The sequence below is a fragment of the Gopherus flavomarginatus genome, chromosome 1 (genome assembly GCF_025201925.1).
Source record: "Gopherus flavomarginatus isolate rGopFla2 chromosome 1, rGopFla2.mat.asm, whole genome shotgun sequence".
In the NCBI taxonomy this organism is placed as follows: Eukaryota; Metazoa; Chordata; order Testudines; family Testudinidae; genus Gopherus; species Gopherus flavomarginatus.
This window is the reverse complement of record NC_066617.1, coordinates 358,353,776-358,376,228: the sequence shown is the minus strand read 5'-3', so window position 1 is coordinate 358,376,228 and position 22,453 is coordinate 358,353,776. Positions and strand designations below refer to the sequence as shown.

The window sequence follows — 22,453 nt, the reverse complement described above, 5'->3', positions numbered from 1 at the left end:
AAAAAAGATCAACAGAAAGAGTCTGTTCTTATCACCCTAGGAGGCCAACTTGTCTAATTCAGCAATGTGTCGGTATTAACGTGGATGTATTAGAGGCTTATCTTTTGCTGTCTAGAACTAATGGTATAAAGCCATTAATGTTACTGCCCATCTATTGTTTGTAAGTCTCCTACCTTTGAAGAGTTATATCTCTTAAGCCATTACACCATTCCTGAGATCCGGCTGTGAGTGAGGGAATTTGTCAATCATCTCCATGTTCAATTTCTTTTCTGTTTCAGGGCTCCTAGAGGCAATTGCTGATGTGTTTACGTAGGAGCCATGGTCATTCTACGCCAGGTAAGATAGTTGTTCCCTGTACTTTAGAGCTGCTCATTTTAAAATGTCACTTTGTTAGCTAACAGAAGGCCTGTTTTAGGGTTGGGTTATTTTTAGCCTATTTTATCCCTTTATAAGGGACAGTCGAAAGATACACATCTTGTGCCCATTAGCCTGAGTCCTTGATTGGCTTAGTGGAAATCATTGCACTGTATAGCCCAGATTAACTGGAAAGAGTTTTACCTCACGTAATGCACTACCTATATTTTCTTGTCTGGGGCCAAACAGGGATGCATGGTGAGAGCTGCTTGCAGATGTTTGATATGGACATTTTTAAAATAGTCTTTCTTCAAGGGATAATCACCTATATTTGATCTTGATTTTCACTGAGGTTCTGCTTTAGCTGTGTATAATGGAACCATGGGTGTCTTTAAAAAAAATCAACAAAGTTCCTGACATAGAGACTGTCAAAATCTGCTCTCATTTAGGACATGACCCTGAAAATTGCCCTCTCATTGGGCAAAGCACTGAAGCACGTGTTTAACTTTCAGCACGTGAATTGTTCCAGCATCGCTCTGGCCCTGCCCCAGCAAAGCCTGTGCTCTATCTGGATTAGCAGCAAGATGCTCAGTGCCTTGTAGAATCAAGCCCTTATCCGGGTGGCCATGTGGAGTGACTCCAGTGAAGTCTCTTTACACCAATGTAAACAAGAGCAGAATCTGGCCTGCTGGACGCTATTGACTAGAAAAAACAACAAGGAGTCCTTGTGGCACCTTAGAGACGAACACATTTATTTGGGCATAAGCTTTCGTAGGCTAACTGTCCTGTAGTAGGTGACTACTGGGTACCCTTCTGGATCTGTCAGTCTGTTTCTTCACTTCACCAGGTGGGTATTGTTGTTATAAGAACACTTGATAGAGATCCTGTAGGTGTTTGTCTGAAGGGTTGGAGCAAATGAGGTTGTATCTTAAAGCTTGACTGTAGACAATGGATCGTGTGGTGTGGTCTGGATGAAAGCTGGAGGCATGTAGGTAAGTATAGTGGTAAGTGGATTTCCAATATAGAGTGGTGTTTATGTGACCATCGCTTATTTGCACTGTAATATCTAGGAAGTGGATCTCTTGTGTAGACTGGTCCAGGCTAAGGTTGATGGTGGGGTGGAAATTGTTGAAATCCTAGTGGAATTCCTCAAGGGCCTCCTTCCCCTGGATCCAGATGATGAAGATGTCACCAATGTAGCACAAGTAGAGTAGGGATGTTAGGGGACGAGAGCTAAGGAAGCATTGTTCTAAGTCAGCCATAAAAATGTTGGCAGACCGTGGAGCCATGCGGGTACCCATAGCAGTGCCGCTGATTTGAAGGTATATATTGTCCCCAAATCTGAAATAGTTGTGGGCGAGGACAAAGTCACAAAGTTCATCCACCAGGTTATCCATGACATTATCGGGGATACTGTTCCTGACAGTTTGTAGTCCATCTTTGTTTGGAATGTTGGTGTAGAGGGCTTCCACATCCATAGTGGCCAGTATGGTGTTTTCCGGAAGATCACCAATGGATTGTAGTTTCCTAGGGAAGTCAGTGGTGTCTCGAAGATAGCTGGGAGTGCTGGTAGCATAGGGCCTGAGGAGAGAGTCCACATAGCCAGACAATCTTGCTGACAGGGTGCCAATGCCTGAGATGATGGGGTGTCCAGGATTCCCAGGTTTATGGATCTTGGGTAGCAGAAAGATTACGCCTAGGGGTGCGTCTGTGTAGATTTGTTCCTGTGCTTCTTCAAGGAGTTTTTTGAGCAGATGGTGGTTTCTTTTGGTAACCTTCAGTGGGATCAGAGGGTAATGGCCTATAGAATGTGGTGTCAGAGAGTTGCCTAGCAGCCTCTCGTTCATATTCCAACCTTTTCATGACTACAGCACATCCAGAAGGGTACCCAGAAGTCACCTACTACAGGACAGGCCCAACAAAGAAAATAATGGAACGCCGCTAGCTGTCACCTACAGCACCCAACTAAAACCTCTCCAGTGCATCATCAAGGAGGACATCAAGAATACAACCTATTTTGAAGGATGATCCCTCACTCTCACAGACCTTGGGAGATAGGCCAGTCCTCACTTACAGGCAGCCCCCCAACCTGAAGCAAATACTCACCAGAAACTACACACCACACACAAAAACACTAAGCCAGGAACCAATCCCTGCAACAAGTCCCGTTGCCAACTTTATCCACATATCTATTCAAGGGACACCATCATAGGACCTAACCACGTCAGCCACACCATCAAGGGCTCGTTCACCTGCACATCTACAAATGTGATATGTGCCAGCAATGCCCCTCTGCCATGTACATTGGCCAAACCGAACAATCTCTAGGCAAAAGAATAAATGGACACAAATCAGACATCAAGAATTGTAATATTCAAAAACCAGTAGGAGAGCACTTCAATCTCCCTAGACACTCAATAACAGATTTAAAAGTGGCAATTCTTCAAAAAAAAAAAAACCTTCAAAAACAGACTTAAATGAGAAACTGCAGAATTGGAATTAATTACAAACTGGACACCATCAAATTAGGCTTGAATAAAGACTGGGAATGGATGGGTCACTACAAAATGTAATTTTCCCTTTGCTGATACTTACACCTTCTTATCAACTGTTGGAAATGGCTGACGTCCATCTTGATTGCATTGACCTCGTTAGCACTACAAAAGTAATTTTCCCTCTCTGGATATTCACCCCTTCTTGTCAGCTGTTGAGAATAGGCCACTTCCACCTTAACTGATTTGGCCTTGTTAGCACTGACCCCCTACTTGGTAGGCAACTCCCATCTTTTCATGTGCTATGTGTATATATATAATATATACTGCTTACTGTATTTTTCACTCCATGCATCTGATGAAGTGGGTTTTAGCTTACAAAAGCTTATGCCCAAATAAATTTGTTAGTCTCTAAGGTGCCACAAGGACTCCTCGTTGTTTTTGCTGATACAGACTAACACGGCTACCACTCTGAAACCTGTCATTATTGACTAGATATTTCTAAAATTGGCTTGTCAGAAACACCTAAGATCAAACAGAGCAGCAGAAATATAGCCAGCAGTGTTGCACTGAGCTGCCGAGAGCATCAGCCATGAGATAAACAAACTGCACTTCACTAGATTAGATAAGGGATTAATTTCTTTTTCCATCAGCATAAAACGTTGCAAACTTGCCTTTGACTGATCTATTAGTGATTCTCAGGAAAATGACAGCAGAAATAAAAAGAACACCGGATGCCAATTTTAAAGAACAATGCATTTCAGATCAGAATATCCCTGCTTCAAACTGTAATGCTGAAAGCTTTTGTGGTCGTATATTGGTAGAAACACACATAGGCCTGGTCTACACTAGGGGGCGGGGTCGATGTAAGATTCGCAACTTCAGCTACGTGAATAGCATAGCTGAAGTCAAAGTATCTTATTTCGACGTACCTCCCGTCCTCACGGCACAGGATCAACGTCCACGGCTCCCCCTGTCGACTCCGCTACCGCTGCTCGCTCTGGTGGAGTTCTGGAGTCAACAGGAGCGCGTTCGGAGATCGATATATCGCGTCTAGATGAGACGCGATATATCGATCCCCGATAAACTGATCGTTACCCGCCGATCTGGCGAGTAGTGTAGACGTACCCATAGTCATTGTACAGAAGTATTCAGACTGTATCAAAGTTTACCCTAATATCCATAGTGAGCCAGATCTTCAGTCCCATTCACTCTGTCTGTGCTTCTCCAGTGGTGCAAAGCAAATTTAAAGCGGCCTTAGAGTGGACTGGGGAATCCTCCTGTGGTGGCAGTTTAGGTTGGACATTAGGAAAAGCTTCCTGTCAGGGTGGTTAAGCAGTGGAATAAATTGCCTAGGGAGGTTGTAGAATTTCCATTATTGGCGATTATTAAGAGCAAGTTAGACAAACACCTGTCAGGGATGGTCTAGATAATACTTTGTCCTGCCATGAGTGCAGGAGACTGGACTAGATGACCTCTTGAGGCCTACAATTATATGATTCTATGATCATTTAATAATTCAAATACTATCAGCCAATGGCAAACCTTACAAAATCTCTAGCATATAAATAATTAACAGTCCCACTGCCTGCTCCGGTATAAGTCTTCGTAAAGCTTCCATTCAGTTCAAGTGTTACTGTAAAGTAGATAGAGATCAAAAAATAAGATTAAAAAAAAAGCCTGAAATCCTTATTCGCTTATTATTTAGTCCTTCTTTAAGCAAATCTCTCCATGGGCAAGGAGTGGGTGCAATAAATGAATAAGGAATCTGGCTCCTTATGAAAAGAAATTAGAGGTGGTTGAATGTTTTCTGCTGAAATTTTTTTTTTTTTACAAAAAATGATCTTTTTTTAAAAAAAACTGAAATTTTTGTTTGAAATTTTTTTCATTTTTTTCAATGGAATACAAAAAAAACCATTTAAACTTTGTTTTCAAAAATCTAACATTTCTCAGTTTAATTTTTTTCAAGAGAACCTCCACAAAAAATGTGGAGAAACATTTTATTGACATTATTTCTGCAGTTCTTGAAACCTAAACATCACACTGTCTGGTTCCCAAGTGTTTAATTGACTACAGACACAGGGAAACTGACTTCTTTAGATTTTTACTGATTATTGTAAGTGAAGTACAATAAAACCCACAAATAATTTAAATCCTCTTCATTGTGATAAGCTAAAAGGCCATTGGTAACATGAGCACGCATCTTTATTGTTACATGTATGGGGCCAGATCCTCCGGCTGATGTAAACTGGTGCAGCTCCGCTGAAGTTAGGGGAAGTATGTCAGTTTACACCAGCTGAGGTTCTGGCCAATGGTTTACATCTGAACAGTTTCTATTTTAATACCGTGCTCTGAAGAGTTGCAGGTTATGGATGGTTGCTTATTGCCAGCAAGAATAAATATAAATATCTTCTTGCTGTATGTTCCAGTCTATGCATCCGATGAAGTGGGCTGTAGCCCACGAAAGCTTATGCTCAAATAAATTTGTTAGTCTCTAAGGTGCCACAAGTACTCCTGGTCTTTTGCAGATACAGACTAACACGGCTGCTACTCTGAAATAAGTTGGGCGTGAGCAAAGATTTTTAGAAATATACCTGTGCACGTCTTGATGCTCCTTGAAAAGTTAGTGTTTGGACCTTTCTGCTTTTCAGAGTTGTTTCTCCCATGTGTGTTTTCCTTGAATGCAGACAATTTTCATATGGCATTCCCTCCCCTCCAATGCATTCCCTCCCCGCTCTTCAATGCACAAAAAGTCTCAGAGGGCCTGATTCTCCTCTGACTTACACTAGTGTGAATCAAGGAATTAAATTGCTACACATCTGATATAGGTAAGAAACAGGCCCATTCTTGGATCTTTCTTGGAGGAACTGATCCTTGAGACCTGAGTTCTCATTGGGAAGAAGTAGCTCTGAGCAATGAGGAGAAACTGCATTGGGCTTATATGTAGCTCTTTTTGCCTTCCACTCAGCAAATTAGAAGAAAAGGAAATATTGTTCTTCAGCAGAGCCTGCTGGCAGCCTCACTTATCAGCTTTAGTCACTGGCAAATTGGTCCTGGCAACTCCTTTTTGGTATACAAAGGGGGGAAAAAAGAGTGGGTACTTTCCAGATTCTTGTCTGGTAACCTAATAAGCTTGTCTGGCTGCACAGAACATCAGTGACTCATCCTCAGTGTTTACCGTTTCAGTTCAAGCAGTTACAGTTTTAGATCTGGAAATAAAACCAAAGAGATGTGAGCGTACACAAAACGCACACCACACACACACACATACACGCCCTATAAAGTGGTAAGTGGTTATCTCCCAGAGCATTGCCTTGCATTGAGAGCATTACCTAATCATCCCAAAGGTCTCAGCTGACTTATAGACTATCACACCATGAAGCTGTGTCCAGGCACCATTTAACTCCCAATCTTGTGCCGGACCAACAAACAAACAAACATATTAAAAAACCCACACGTGCAACAAAATCAGCGCTCTCCCATGAGCGGTATTTTTCTTTCCCCAGGACCAAATTCAGGCCTGATGTAAGCCTCTGCCCCCCTCTTAGATGTCAATGGAGTTGAATCTACTCATCATGCCCTTGTTTTCTGACTGTTCAGAGCTAAATAGAAGCTGCTTCTCTTCTTTAAGGCCTTTTCCTAGTGCTGGCCCCAGTTTGCAGTAAGGAAGATTGAAGGAGAAGGAAAGAAGAAAGCGAAAAACCAAGCTGATCAGACACAGGAAATCAAGTACACGTGCCACAACCAAGGGAGGCTGTGAGAAAACATCCACAATAGGGCGCACACACAGTGCTGTGCCTTTAATTGTTGCATTGTCATTGGTTACCAGGGTGATAGGCACTTAAGATTTAGAGGGAGAGATTCTGCTTTCAGTTATATAGATGGAAATCCAGGCAGAGAGCTAATCCCTAGAAATCTGGGCCTTTTCTTCAAGAGCCCTATGTTTTGAGAGGCCTGTGCTCCTGTATCACACTGCTTTAAGCATAAAGGACAGCACGGGGCCTTAAATGTTGATCTCTCTCTCTCTTGTCCCCCCTTCCCCCCTTTTGTACACAGTGAAGAACTAGGCCAGGAATTTTGTACCGGGCACCTACTAAATAGACCCTAACTACAGGGCTACAGATTCTCCACTGGGTTGTCCTTCCTTGACAAGCCAGCTACATCAACCTCTTCCCCTTTACCCTACACATGCATACCAAACAGGAGCAGCGCCGGGGTTTCTGGCACCCTAGGCAGAATTCGGGAGGCGACATTTTGTGCATTCCTCATGGGGCGCGCAGGAGCTTCTGGCTCCACTCCCATCGCACTGCCGAAGAAGGACCCTCCACTGAAATGCCACAGGCGACAGCAGCAGTCATTGAGCTGCTCAATTGCCTGCCGCTGTTTTCCGCGGCACCTTGGCAGAATGTCCTTCTTCGGTGGCGCAACGGGAGCGAAACGGAAGTTCCAGTGCGCCCTATGGGGAGCGCACAAAATGCCACCCCCAGAATCCTGGTGCCCTAGGTGACTGCCTAGGGTCACCTAATGGAAGTGCCGGCCCTGATACCAAAGCCAGGGGTCTGTAATTGAGTGCTGTTTTCATCCCTGGTTTTTGACATAAAATGGATTACTGAAACAGAGGCAGATTGGAGTTTACAGCTTATCACCAAGGACCATTCACACATCAGATTCCAATATTGTCTCCAATAGACAATGTTACATCACTGGATATCTCCTACTGTAGGACGCTCCTTTTACCTGCTGATCACTAGTTTCCTGTTATAAGTAACTTGCTCCCATGCCCTCTGGTGCTGTGGTCCTGTCAGGTGGTCCAAGCAGGATGAAGCTATATCCATGCTTCCTTAGGAGGCCTCCAAGAAACATCTAGATGCCTCGGGAAGAGGTGGCATAATTCAACTGGTGCCACTCTTTCCTTTCAGTCAGTACTGAACCAATGCAATCTCAGTTCGTCATATCTGGTACAGAAAAATGGGACACATCCTCCTTTCCCAAGCCTTTTGCATTTCAGTGAGTCTAGGTTAGGGGATCTGGATCTGGATTCCTCCCTGTGGTTTTGGTTCTGGGTCAGATCCAAAACCAAAGAGAGCTAGTTGGGTTTTTTGCTGATGTTTCAGACGTAGCTGAAATCGCACAAAAGGGCAGTTCCCATGGGATTTTGTGCTACGATGGTTAGAATATGCGGAACATCTGAACCCACAAGATTTTTTTCCCTTCATTCTGTTTCACCATTATGGAGAGGTTTCTGGCCTTTAAGGTCCAGCTCTCATGACAACAGCTTTTGTGCACATAGGGCCCCAAATCAAACTCCAGGGCCCCACTGTACTGATTACTAACAAGAAAACAGTCCATGGCTCAGAGAGCCCACAGATTGGATGTACAACAAAACAGATAGTTTCATCAACAGACTGGTTGGGGAATAGGTAACAGAAACTGGCCATGAACAGAAAGCGAGCCATAGTTTCAGCCTCTAAGCCATGCATTAGCACTGGTTCAGCCTCAAACTCCAATCTACACCTCATCCTTTTCTAAATGCTGTCTCCCTGGCCCACTCCTGTTTATATATGATACTGGCAGGAATAGTTCTGTGCTCTCGTTTTTATCCCCTTTCCTCCTCTGACATGGAAGTAGGAGAGACCTATATCAAATCTCACAATCCATTTATAAACGTCCCCAAGCCATGCTCAGCAGTCATCATCTTCACTCATAGCTGACGTGCGTTATGCAGTTCCTGGATAATATTGGATGATGTGTGTTTGACTTTGTATCTTTAAGTGATCGACTGCTGTGTATATTTTGATAGTAGGGAGGAAAAAATAAAGCAAGCATTATTGTAGGCCTTCCTGGGGCTGATTTGTGATCATGCTATTCTAAAAACAAAAGCATAAGCCCACAGTTTATATTCGCTGCCTCATAAATACAGAATAATTTAAGTCTTCTCCCATTTGTGTCTTGTACCTGTGTGATCTATGAGTCTGAGGCATCCCTGGATAGCAGTAATACCATGATGAAAAGTCCAGCATGAGCCAAGCAGAGGACACATTTGCATATAGATTGAAATGTGAATCGTTGGGAGCCATTCATTAACTGCAGTGCTCGAGACATGTGGCATTTTAAGAGCATCCGGCATCAAATCTTTTCCATCAAATTTATGGGACAATTAAAATGCTGGGGTAGCTGTGCACAGAAAATGAAGCTTCGGGCTGGGGAGATGTTCTTACTGAGGATTATAAATTGTACAATGCATGAGACAGACATGGTGAGCAATCTCAGGCCAGGTTTGAATGTCTTCTGCCTTTTCATATAGGGTTGCCTGTAACTTGGTTTATGGAAGATCATCCTACAGGAAATATATAGGATTCCATCTGCCTGTGAGTTCTGCGTCCTGGGATCATTTATGTTTGTTAGAGCTTAGATATCAAGTTCTTTGGGTAGGAACTGTCCTTTAAATAAGTGTCTGTACAGCACCTAGCACATTGGGCCTGGATTCTCAGTCAATATTCTAATATATATAATAATAAATCTGCCAGGCCTAAGACATGCTTAATGGTGCAAACTTTCTATCTAAAGTATTTCTGTGGCTCCCATCACCAGATCATCTGAGCACTGCACCATCTTTATAGTGTTTACCTTCCCTGTAGGGTAAAGCTCTGCTATTATCCTCATTTCACAGATGGGAAATTCTCAGGGCTTGTCTACACTTACCAGGGATCGACGAGTGGCAATCGATGCATCAGCAGTCGATTTAGCGGGTGAAGACTTCCTAAATCGACTGCCGATAGCTCTCCCGTCAACGCCTGTACTCCACGGATCGAGAAAAGTAAGGGCAGTCGACGGGAGAGGGTCTCCCATCAACACCGCGTAGTGTGGACCCTGTCTAAGTAGATCTAAGCTACGTCGGTTTGAGATATGCTATTCACGTAACTCAAATTGCGTAGCTCTATCGAGATTTCCCTTTAGTATAGACGAGGCCTCGGCGTCCATCTACACTGTCCCAAAAAAAATACCCACCCCAGCAAGTCTCAGAGCCCAGGTCAACTGACTCGAGCTCATGCTTCGGGGCTGAGAATATCAGTGTAGATGTTCCTGCTTGTGCTGGAGCCCAGGCTCTGATACCTGGCAAGGGAGGAGGGTCTCAGAGCCCAGGTGTCAGCCTGAGCAATAAGGCTACACTGCTATGTGTAGCTTTGTAGTGCAAGCACCGCAAGTCCAAGTTAGTTGACCAGGCTCGGAGAGTCACTGCTGCGGGATTATTATTTTTTTTGCACAGAGAGGGTAAGTGAGTTGACCAAGGTCACACAGGAAGTCTGTGGCAGAGCAGGGAATTGGGGCTCCCAAGTGCCAGGCTAGCACCCTAACCATGGAACTGTCTTTCTTCTTTCTCTTCATGCCTTCAGGCACTCCCTGACAATACTCTAACCCAGCATCCATTTGCAGGATGGTGGAGTAAAGGAAAAGCCTGTGATGAATTTTGAATCTCACAGGATCATAGTGCGACACCAGGTGGCATGGAGTGGTGGAAGTGCCATGAAAATGGCGGGGGGAAGGGGCCACAGGTGCCTGAACCATGGCCCTGAGCCTCTGCTTGCACTGCTCCTTCTCCCTGAGCCCCACCCTCATGTTGCCTCTTCCCCCAAGTTCCCACTCCTGCTTGCTCCTCTCTGTCCCCTTCCCCCCATCACTCACCCTTAGGGCTGGTAAAAAGTGAGAAGGCCATGGTGGGCCTTCTGACCCCCGCTTTTCTGGTGCCCCTGCAGATGTCACAAGCAAGGCTGGCATGGAGCCAGATGAATGCTCTCATGTTAAAAATTGCCTTGCTGGGGGCGAGGTTTGGCAAAGGACAGAAGATCCGTAATCCCTCTCCTGTTTCCTCATGGTCTCCTAGTACTTAGAGCTCTGCTCACTGTGTCTATCATCATTAGTGTTTATTTCCCTTACTTCTAATTGCATCCAGCTGCGGGCTATGACACTGTTAATGATACCCACTACTTAGACAGAACTTCGGTACTTCCCTGGGATGGGGAAGCATTCGTATCCCAAATTTACGGACAAAGGGCACCAAGACAGGGAATTTAAGTGGCTTGTCCCTGGTGAACCAGCTCATCTGTGTCAGAGCCAGGGGAATAATGCAGGGGCCGGATTGTCCTTTGCCTTGCATAGTGTGCACTCACTCAGACAGTGTGAAGGGGGCATGAGACACTGCTATCCTGATGTGATAGTGTTTCACACCCACATCACATCAGGGTAAATGGCTACACAAGATATACAGCAGGGGTAGACAACGTATGGCATGGATGCCAAAGGCGGCACACAAGCTGATTTTCAGTGGCACTCACACTGCCCAGGTCCTGGCCACTGGTCCGGATGGCTCTGCATTTTAATTTAATTTTAAATGAAGCTTCTTAAACATTTAAAAAACCTTGTTTACTTTACATACCAACAGTAGTTTAGTTATGTATTATAGACTTACAGAAAGAGTCTTTCTACAAACGTTAAAATGTATTACTGGCACGCGAAACCTTAAATTAGAGTGAATAAATGAAGACTCGGCACACCACTTCTGAAAGGTTGCCAACCCCGGTATAGAGCAACAGCAAATCAAGTCTCTGTATTTATGTTCCCTTGGTGTATCCTATCTCACTGCTGCCTCACAGACTAAAATGTGTTTCCTTTTTACAATGAATCATACATGGGGCTGAGTACTTTTTGTCTTATATTTACTCCATTGTGAATAATAGAATAAAGTCTGGAAGCAGTTCTTTGTTGGTTTTTGTATGTGCTCTTTTCTTAGATTGCCAGCCATCGTATAGTAGTCTCAGCAGCCACTACCACTAGAGACATACACACGAGCCAGTTAGCCTGGGAATAGTTCCAGAATTCACAACCGATTGTACTCTGCAAATGTTCAACATGGAAACATTTTTAAAAATCTTGCAATTTCATGAATTTTGCAAAATATTTGGAGCCAGATCCTCAGCCTGTCTAAATCAGCATCGATTTCAATGGAGAGACACCAATTTACACATACTGGAGACCTGGCTTTGGCAAAATGTCATTCACATTCAACAAGCATCATAATTTTGTCAGTAGAATCTGGATTTCACAGCAGATTTCCCAGGAAACTCTTCACTTTATCTTTCCCACAAGAAGCTCTTCACACAATTGTACAGTGGAGTTGCATCATTGGCGCATTTAACTTAAGCAATTTTAACAATATGCGCTCAGTAAAACAAAAAAAAAGAAAAATAACAATTTAAATACTGTACCTGTAGTGCGGGTGATTCCGCCCACCATTCCACTCAATGAGCGTTTGATTATACGCGATTATCTCCTTACGCACTGACTTCAGAGCCTAACCCCCGCATAAGATGTGACTCGCCTGTACAGTCACTGGGGCAGGGGAAGGAAGGGGAAAGTATATCTACCATGTAAGTGGAGGTGATTGGAAAATGGCATTTGTCCTACTTACGGGAAATTTCTGATATTTTGAAAAATGTTTTCATCCTGGATCAGTACAAGGAGTTGATCTCGAAATATTTTGTGGACCAGAAATTCCAAAATATTTTGATTCAAAAACATCAAAATTACCTTATTGAAACATATTGATAACATCACAGAATTATATATATATCAAATAATATTAAACATGAAAAGACTAAACTAAACAATAGAACAAAACAAGAAATCAAAACCAAATAACTTTTTTAATATTGAAAAAATTTTTCATCAAATATTTGGTCGAAATTTAAATGTTCCAGCAAAACATTTTGATTTTGACAAAACAGCATTTTCCAACTGTTCCATAAAAAAAAATTTCAACCAGAACTATTTTGACGCTATTCTTGCAGGCAGAGAAAGAACAGAGAGTTTTGTGAGATGATTCTTGTTCTTAGGAGATGGCCAGCTGTCATGGTGAAGAAGGCCATACAAGAACCGAGACAATTAAATGGAGCTGGTTACATTTTAAAAAATCACTCAATTGCTCTACCAAACCAGTGGCCCAATACACCAGGGTTGGCTCACAACATTTTGGCACCTGAGGCGGAGAGCTCAAATGATGCCCCCATGCTCCCTTGCTTGGGCCAAAATTTTGAACGGTCTCAATTCTACCTCTTCCTGTTCTACTCCTCTCATGGTACTGCTCTGCTACGTACCCCAATAAAGGAGAACTAATAACTTAAAATGCCTTGTTCAAAAATTTTAAGTAACATTTAATTTTCAAACGCCTGAACAGCAAATGTAGCTTTTCTTATCTGCATAGTTAACATTGGCATTTTTATCTGTTTGAGTATTCAAAGTTGTGCTTTCCGTGCCTTCTGGGTTGCAAAAATTTGGACTGCTTTCTGAAGGTCCACAGTCTGGGCCAGCTCATACTCTATTGAGATAGTAACAAGGCCGACCAGCCTCTCCTGTGTCATTGTGGAGCGTAGATGTGTTTTTATTAACATCAGCTTGGAGAACTGTGTTCTCCACTAGCAACTGTTACAGGAAGTGTTAGAAGTATGCACAGAGCAACAAAAGCATTTGGAAAGAGGGTGGTCATCTTATTTGTGCATATATATTCCACAACAGCCTTTGGAGTTGATCCTGCTGAAATGTATCTTGAAAGGGCTTTCAGTTCATCACTTAAATCACTCGCATCAATATTGCACATGTCATCATGTGTCAACACTGTCTTGAGTGCCCTACATTGCTGGTGTAGGTCTTCTTCAGGTATAGTGAGGAGTTTTGGAATATCATACAACATCCTAAATATATTGCTGTGTTCTTTGAGCTTCAACTGACTGTATTGCATAATCTAGCACCTGGTTAAAGAATTCAACTTTGAATTGTTGTTTGGGGTCTCTTATGGGATTATCCCGTGCCTCATAATCAAAATGTCATCTTCTTTGGTGACTCTTGTATTCCTGAATGGGTGGGAAAATAGCTTCAGTGTGAAGTTCCTCTGCCAACTTCTGAGCACTCTTCAGAACATTTTGAAATCCCTCATCTGATCAGTAAGACTGTAGGTATGACTTTGCTTTGTCCAGTTGTTCCATTGCTCCAGATATATCAAGGTCAACACCTTGGAGTCTCTTGCTTACAACATTTATTTCAAACAGTATGTCATGCCACAGCAGTAAGCCACACAGAGAAATTTGAAGTGAAGTATGTTTCTGGTGATTCCATTTCCCTCTGCCACTGTTCTCCCACAAACAGTTCCTGTCATAGCATTATCCTCCATAATGGTAACTATGGCATCATCTATCTTCCCAATTCAGTGTTTGATAGGCTTTATCGCTTCCACTCGACTTTCCCATCATGTGGCACTCAGTGGTTCCAGTGTAAGAGAGGATGTTCCCAGATGTTGCTTCAAAATTTGCCATCAATGAGTTGATGCAGAGAAAAATACCTAGATGCTTTGAATTACAGTAAAACATTCAGCAGCCTCACTAGAAGCTGATGCTGCATCACTGACCACCAGGTTCAATGAATGAGAACTGCATGGGACAAAAAAAGCTCGAGGGTTTAACTCTCAGATCCGTGTCTGCACTCCTCTGTTCTTTCTTCTTGTGTTGGCACCATCATTGTAGCCCTGACCTCTCATGTCAGCTGTCGCAATTCCCGTATCTTCCTGCTTTTTAAGAAGCACATTTGTCATACCACCTCCTGTAGTATCATCAATGCCAATAAAATCTAGAAAATGCTCTCAGACAGTCACCATTGCAGGGACATTTTTCACTAGGTTCTGTTGGTGTTACAAAACGCACCATTAAAGTCATTTGTTCCATATGGCTGATGTCAGGTGTGCAGTCCAGAATAACAGAGTAATATCTTGCTGACTTCAGATCTGCCACAATCTTGTTTGACTTTTGTTGCCAGTTGTATGATGCCAGTTGTATAGTTGTATGATCTCCTTTTGAATTGTTTTTCCAAGGTAGTGGTGTGTGTACATTTCTTGGGTGGTGACTCTTCTTAGATGTTCCTGGAGTACAGCATCAAACTCAGCCATCAGCTCCACAATTTTAAGGAAGTTTCCATTGTTTGGCACATATAGCTGATCTGAAGTGCCGCACAGTGCTAGGTTTTGGGTAGCAAGCATTCTCACAATGTCAATGAGCCTTTTCAGAACATTTTGCCAGTAAAGAGACTCTGATGCAATCTTCTCTTGATGCTGATCATCTATGGTGGCCTTTAATCTTAGTCTCATCTCAAGCTCTTTCCACCTATGGAATGATCTCTGATGATTTGCTGTCTTCTCATGGCATGCCAGATTTCTAGCCAGATTTTTCCAATCCTTTGCTCCTGTAGAACCCAATGTGGCTGGAACATTAGACTCGAAGAGTTTGCAACAAAAACAGTATGCAACATTCTGGGTTTCTGAGTACATAAGCCATGGCCTCTCCACTTTGTCACCATTGGGGATTTCACGCCAGTAATGTGTTAGATGGAAACTTCTCTTTTCATTGTCTTTGGGGAACATGAAGTTTTTCACTTGCTGTGGCCCATGCAGTACAAGAAAGTCCCTCAGGCTACTGCTCAAGTGGGTCCACAGTCCTGGACCATCTAGTCTTAAGGAACTAAATTCAGCAGCAGCTGTTTCTTGCACCTCCACCACACTCTTCTCTGATCTACACTTTTCTTCAGGAATGAACGTGGTTACATCCATTTGAGATGGAGATATGGATGCTCCAGTAGTTGCCAGGTCACCTGCACTCTGACTAACGGGCAGATCAGGCATCTCCTCACCACTCACATCCTCACTGGGGCTGGAAGGCTCACTGTGGACATTTGTGTCTATGTATCTCAGGAGAGCTCCTTCCTGCTTGGATAGAAAACGTTCCTTTACTTTTTCTTTTTCTGAATGCTGCCTCACAGGGGCGTTTTCTTCTTTCACTCATGACCGCTGTTCTGTGCCAGCTATAGTGGCTCTCAACACTCAATTGAAGGGACAAATAAGCAGGCTGGTAGAAGGACCTGAGTGAGGGAAGATATCAGCGTCTTAAGGGCCTAACTGGCTCCTACTACTTCAGTTGACTGCCTGTTCTCCTCAAGTGGGTTCAGTGAAGCAGCAGGAAACTCCCTGAGAAGCTGGTGTTAATCAGTCCAGGCTCCTGGGCGTGCTAGAGAGGTACATAAGAGCCTCCTCCTCCTCTCTCTCCCTGCAGCTCCTGCTACTTTCTGTTCTTCCCTCTCCCCTTTTCTCCTGCCTGCCTGTTATGTCTCTTGTCCCCTCCTTCCTCCAGCACAGCACTCCACCATCTCTGTGCATCTAGAGCAGAGAGAATACATGTTCACCAGCAGCAGACACAATTTTCTACACTCTGAGTCTTAGTGCCCTCCCCAGTCTGGCACCTTAGGCGGCTGCCTCAGTTCACCTCACGGTAAGGCCAGCCCTGATAGTCACTGCTGCAAATTGGGTTAGTGTTCTGGGCCATTACGATAGGGGGCCTACTTACAAGTTTGGGTTTTTTTTAACAAACCTGACAATGAGATATTTGGGGCATATCCTGCCTCTTCCTCTGTTGTTGATATGAGTCTTCTTTGTCCTGGCAACTGCTGCTCAGAAGAAAGCAAGATGAGAAGTCAGCCTGATGGGAGAAATTGACTTCACTGGGACCTGGCTCAAAACCTGGGTTTGTGACCTCTTGTGTACATAGAGTTCAGGTCCACAAAGGGATCCCTTCCTGCTGTTGAAGAGGGAGGCGTCTGGGTAAGATGGAGTGGGAGGAGGGACTGTGTAAAGGAGTCTGGCCGAGGTCCGTCCCTCGGCGGGGCTGTGGGATATCCCACCGCCTCTTCTAGCTCGCTGTCCGTCTGGGCTCTGTGCTAGTGGGGGACTGCGGACACACGATTAGGGGCGCAGGCCCTTTAAGCCGGGACTGAGCCAAGAGTTCTAGAGCAGCCCAGGCCCGAAGTCGGGGCGGGGCCACAGCCACACAGTCAAGGACTCAGGCCCTGAAGCAGGGGCTGAGTCAGTAGTTCAATAATAGCCCAGGCCCTGCGTTAGGGCAGGGCAGCAAACAAATAGTCAAGGACTCAGGCCTTTAGGCAGGGACTGAGTCAGTAGTTCAATAATAGCCCAGGCCCTAGGTCAGGGCAGGGCAGCAAGCAAATAGTCAGAGACTCAGGCCCTTAGGCAGGGGCTGAGTCAATAGTCAGTTAGCAGGAGGTCCTAGCCTCTCCAGGCCAGGGAAAAGGGGGAGTCTGCCACCCAAGGAGTGGGTGGCAGGGGGGACGCAGGCCCTCCCACTCCACTGCGTCCCACCCTGGGGCCCTGCTGTCAGTGGGGATCCTGGTCGCAACACACTGACATCGGCTCTGGCAGTGTTGCAGTCAGACTGGGGTCGGCTGCCCCCGGGCTACTTCCACACTCCGCCTCATAGGGTACCTGAGTCGTGGTAGCGTCGCCGGCGGTCACAAACACCATCGGTTCCTCTGGGTAAGTAGCAGATGGTAGGCTCGGCTCCTCCTCGGGGGAGCTGGCAAAAGGCAGGCTCGGCTCCTCCTCGGGGGAGCTGGCAAAAGGCAGGCTCGGCTCCTCTTCTGCGTAGCGGGCAAGAGGCAGGCTCGACTCCTCCTCGGGGTAGCTGGAGAGGGGTAGGCTCGGTCAGTCCTCCTCAGGGTAACGAGTGCGGGGTAGGCTCGGTCAGTCCTCCCCAGGGTAACGAGTGTGGGGTAGGCTCGGCCAGTCCTCCCTGGGGTAACGAGCAAGGGGTAGGCTCGGCCAGCCCAGTGCAACCTCAGGCTGGCCGTGGCCTTTGCTGTATCCCCAGAGGGAGCTCGGTCGCAGGCATCTGGCCTCTCCAGCGGCTGGTTCCCAACTGAGCTCTGCCAGTGAGCTTTTATACTCCCGAGTCTGCCCCGTGACCTCTGAGGGGTGGGTGCAGGACTCAGTGACTCCTCCCACATTGGTGTTAGGGGAGGTCTGTCCCTCAGCGGGGCTGTGGGGTATCCCACCGCCTCACTACAGACTGCGAAATCCTTTCCTATGCAGATCTGCTATTTCTTCTGCCTGCAGAAAGAGGATAGCAAGTCTGCAGAGGCTACTCCCAATGTTCCACTGGACTCATGCTCCATTCCTGCTCTTCAGCCTGGGAGCAGAGTAGGGTGACCAGATGTCCCGATTTTATAGAGACAGTCCCGATTTTGGGGTCTTTTTCTTATATAGGCTCCTATTACCCCCCCACTCCCTGTCCAGAATTTTCACACTTGCTGTCTGGTCACCCTAGGGCAGACGATCCTTGCCTCCCTTCCCTCACCATCACTTGGGCTGGGCCTTGAGGAAAAGAATATTTGCTTTTTTGCACAAAAGTGGAGAGAGCCAAACGCTGCACCCACTGAAGTCAATGGCTAGTCTCCCATTGACTTCAGCAGGGACAGAATCCAGCCTATGTTTTGCATATCTCTGCTCAGGAGCCTTTCCTGCAGCCAGAGGGGATGGAATGTGAAAGATTTATGTGCTTCTCTGAGGATGGGCCAATTCATTTAATTGCCAGAGCCATCACTGGCAAACAACTCTGAAGGTCACATGCTGCAATTTCATGATCTGCCAATCACTCTGTAAAGGCGTTTTATTGCATGGCAAGCCTGTAAAACAGCTAGAGTCTAAGCCAGGCAAGCAGGTTGTTGAATTTAACTAGACATGTACTGTTGTACAATGCTCGCGTCCAGTGAGGAAGTGAGGGAGGCACTTAATCATGTTTACCTGCTGCTGGTCTATTGTGTGCTGAGAACTATCAACAAATTCCTTATGGAAATAGAACAAGACATGTATTTGTAATGAATATCTGTATTTGATACCATGCTTGCATCGGCAGTCCTCCAGAACTGAGTTAAGCCCATTTTTGTATGCTACCTGGCCCCACACTGACAATGCTGTAGATGAGGGACATCTGGCACAGGAATAAGTCTTACCTTTCATATTATTCATTTTATTTATTTATTTATGTATTTCAGTAGCAGGGCATGGGGCTATCCACTGCACTATACAAACACAGAACAAAAAGAGAGTCTGCACCCTAAAGCGTTTACATAGAAACACAGGAATTGTTGTACCAGGTTAGATCCATTGTCCACCTGGTCTGATATCCTGTCTCCAACAGTGACCACTACCCGATCTTTAGAAGACCGTATAAAACCCATGTAATGGCAGCTACATAGTAAAATACCTGTGGGGAAATAGTGAAACAGCTAGCAGTTGGCTTCTGTCCTGAGGCCATGAGGGCTTATGCCTCTTACAGGTTTTTCTTCTAGCTAGTATAACTCTTTATGATAGTCAGATGAATATCCAATCCTTTTTAGATTCCTACCAAATGCTTGTCCTGTGGCAATGAGTCCCAGCCAAGAAAACTATCTTGCCTATTTAGGTCAAGATTTTCAAACATGGCTGGTGATGCTGGGAAGGTCTCAGTTTTTAGGTGTGCAATTTAAGTCTCCTTCAAAAGTCCAATTTTCAGTGGTTGGGTGCTTAGCAATTTCTGAAAATTGGTGCACCTGAAACCACTAGTTATTTGAAAATCAGCCTTAATTTGTAAGCTCTTTGGGGCAGGGAGGGTCTCCTCCTTTCTGTATGTATATAATCCTGTACACGGAGGCACCCATCTTGGTTGGGACCTCTAGGTGCTAGTGTAATACAAATAATAGTCATTACTTCTCTCTATACTCTCTTGCACCACTCTAAACAATTCCACTTCCTTGTCTGTCCTCTCCACCCCCTGTGGCCATTAGCTAGCTGGACTATCTATTGCATTCTTTCAATCTTTCCTTGTAAGTCCCCATCTCCTGTCCCTTTGCTCTTTTTTGAATTCCCTACACTCTGTCAAAACCTTTCTGCCAGGTTATGATAATGTGAACATTTGGGATTAAATTCATGCTCATTTCTCCTTCACTCTCTTTTCTTTAAGGCTCCATTACTTTGAGAGCTGAATTAAAGTCCAATGAGAAATCTCCAAGAAACAGTATCTTGGACTTATTATTGCATTCTGTAATTTTAAATATATACAACAGAGGGTGCTGCTGGTATTCGATTGCAGAATAGATCATAGAACTCATTGGCTGTTTTCCATCCCCTACCTCCAGGGGGTGAATGGCAAATAATTCGGTGAGATTATCCAAGCAAGATGTGAGAGGGGGCTTCCATGGCACAGTTCCGGCAACTGGCAAAAAGCTCTTAATTGGGAGCTTAATTCTTAATTCTCTTTGCTTTTTTCTTCTATTTTGAAGACCTTTTGGATTTTTTCTCACAGTCCTCATAAGTTAGCATGTATTACCAGCCCTAACAGTTTAACAATCATGAGGCAAAAATCATGAGATTGGGTTTAAAATCATGGTATTTAAAAAAAATAATACATTTTGCGTTCCGTTTATTTGTCTTCTGGTTTCTGAATCCTAACGGTGCACACACACTTCATCTTTTCAAGCTTTTCTCATCTGTGAGGACTAGAAACTTACAGCTAAGATTCTCCTGTAACCTCTTGAATTCCCACTGTTGGCGCTTTAAGAAAATGCCAAATATCATGCGACTTACAATAATATCGCAAACGTTAGCAGCACTGTGATTTTAAGTGTTCCTAATAATTTTTTTAAGCCCTTTCTTCTTTTATTCCTCTTGGCATTTTCCTTTTGGACACACCATTTTGGTCTCAGCAGGCCATGTAGCTTCATGTTTGGGAAGCAGTGACATCGCTAACCCTGCAGACATGTTAATTGCTGAGCTGTAATCTGATCTTTTTCCTGTCTGTGAGAGTTTTCCCCTCCCACACTCAGCAGTAACCATGACAATACATCAGTGTATAAGTGAAGAGAATGTGATAGAGAAGACAGTTCTGTTTTTTGTATTTTAGGCCTTGTCTACACACACAAATTGTTCTGCTTTAACTGTATTGGTGTAGTTAAAGTGGTACAAATCCCTGTACTGTGGACATAGTTATACTAGTAAAAATCTGCTTATAGCTTACTAATATAAGATACCTTTATACCTTCAAAAAATAATTAGATAAGTTCATGAACATTAGGTCTATTACCGGCTATTAGCCAAGATGGTCAGGAACATAACCCCATGTTCTGGGGTGTCCCTAAACATCTGACTACTAGAAGCTGGAATTAGCCAGTGGGGGATGGATCACTCTATAAATTGCTGTGTTCTGTTAAATCCCTCTGAAGCACCTGGCTCTGGCCACTGTCGGAAGACAGAACACTGGGCTAGATGGACGTTTGGTCTGACCCAGTATGGCCATTTTTTTGTTCTAAACCAGTATAACTTGGTAGTATACAGGCCTGTTTGTCTGCCTGAGATAGAAATTTGGGCTTGGTTTTTGATACTCTCATATCCTTACTAACATGTATGAGCAAAGACACTGTGTGTTGCTTCTGCCCAGCTAGACGGGTTTGTTAGTACAATGAGAAAGATAAGGAATAAAGTTAGCATTGCTGGATAGGGTGGGTGTGAAGGAGGCAGAGCTTTCTCAAGGACCAGTCTGAGGCTATGGAACGAACTCTCGTGAAAACTTAGGACCATCACAAATCTCATCTAGGCTGTCAAGTGTCTAAACACGCAAACCTAAACACCCTTGCCTTGTCCCCTGCCCTGCCCCTTCTCCCAGGCTCTGCCCCACTCACTCCATCCCCCTCCCTCTGTAGCTCGCTCTCCCCCACCCTCACTCACTTTCACTGGGTAGGGGCAGGGGGTTGGGGTGCGGGAGGAGGTGCAGGCTGGGGCTGAGGGGTTCAGAATGTGGGAGGGGGCTCCAGGCTGAGCCTGGGGCAGGGGATTGGGGTGCAGGAGGGAGTACAGGGTGCAAGCTGTGGGAGGGAGTTTGGGTGCTGGAAGGGGCTCCAGACTGGAGCAGGGAGTTGGGGTGCAGGAGGGGGCTCAGGGTTGGAGCATGGGATTGGGGTGTGGGAGGGGGTGAGGGGTGCGGACTCTGGGAGGGAGTTTGGGTGTGGGAGGGGCTCAGGGCTGAGGCAGGGGGTTGGGGTACAGGAGGGAATGAGAGGTGTAGGCTCCTGCCTGGTGGTGCTTACTTTGGGCATCGCAGCAGGGCGAAGGCACCCACGCCGCTCACAGAAGAGACCGATAAGTATTTGCAGCCTGGGGAGGTGCAGGGAGCTCCACGTGCTGCCCCTGCCTACAGGCACCACCTCTTCAGCTCCCATTGGGCACAGTTCCCGGCCAATGGGAGCTGCAGAGTTGGTGCTTGGGGCAGGGGCAGTGTGCAGAGACCCCCTGGCCTCCCCTCCTGAGGCCACAGGGACGTGCCAGCCTCTTCTGGGAGCAGCACGGGGCCAGGGCAGGCAGGGAGCCTGCCTTAGCCCCGCTGCACTGCTGGATTTTTAGCAGCCTAAAATCTCCTGGTTTGGCTTCAGTAGCCTCCAGGAGATGGAACCTGATTCCGAGAGACTCCCAGCAAAACCGGGAGGTTGGCAACCCTAATCTCATCACCTTCCCCTCCAAGTGCAAGATGCACTTCTTCAACCTGCCTTCTCTAACCTAAACACAGAGCAGCAAGGATGCTTAAAAAAAAATCTCCACAACTCAAACCTTACCAATTCAATTCTGCCCCAGGGAGAGGAATGGGAGAGAGAATGAGCTACACATGACACATTGTGAAGTCATGTTGCTTAAGGCA

At 45.2% G+C, this 22,453-nt stretch overlaps 1 protein-coding gene across 2 annotated transcripts in view; it reads left to right on the top strand.

Moving 5' to 3' along the window:
* MYO7A (myosin VIIA) overlaps positions 1-22,453 on the top strand; it is a 185,600-nt gene that overhangs the window by 37,679 nt on the left and 125,468 nt on the right. For both annotated transcript variants that reach the window (XM_050930288.1, XM_050930279.1), the window contains exon 2: positions 279-336. In XM_050930288.1, coding sequence (XP_050786245.1) covers positions 319-336 — 18 coding nt within the window. In that variant the 5' untranslated portion in view covers positions 279-318. The remainder of the gene's footprint in view (positions 1-278; positions 337-22,453) is intronic.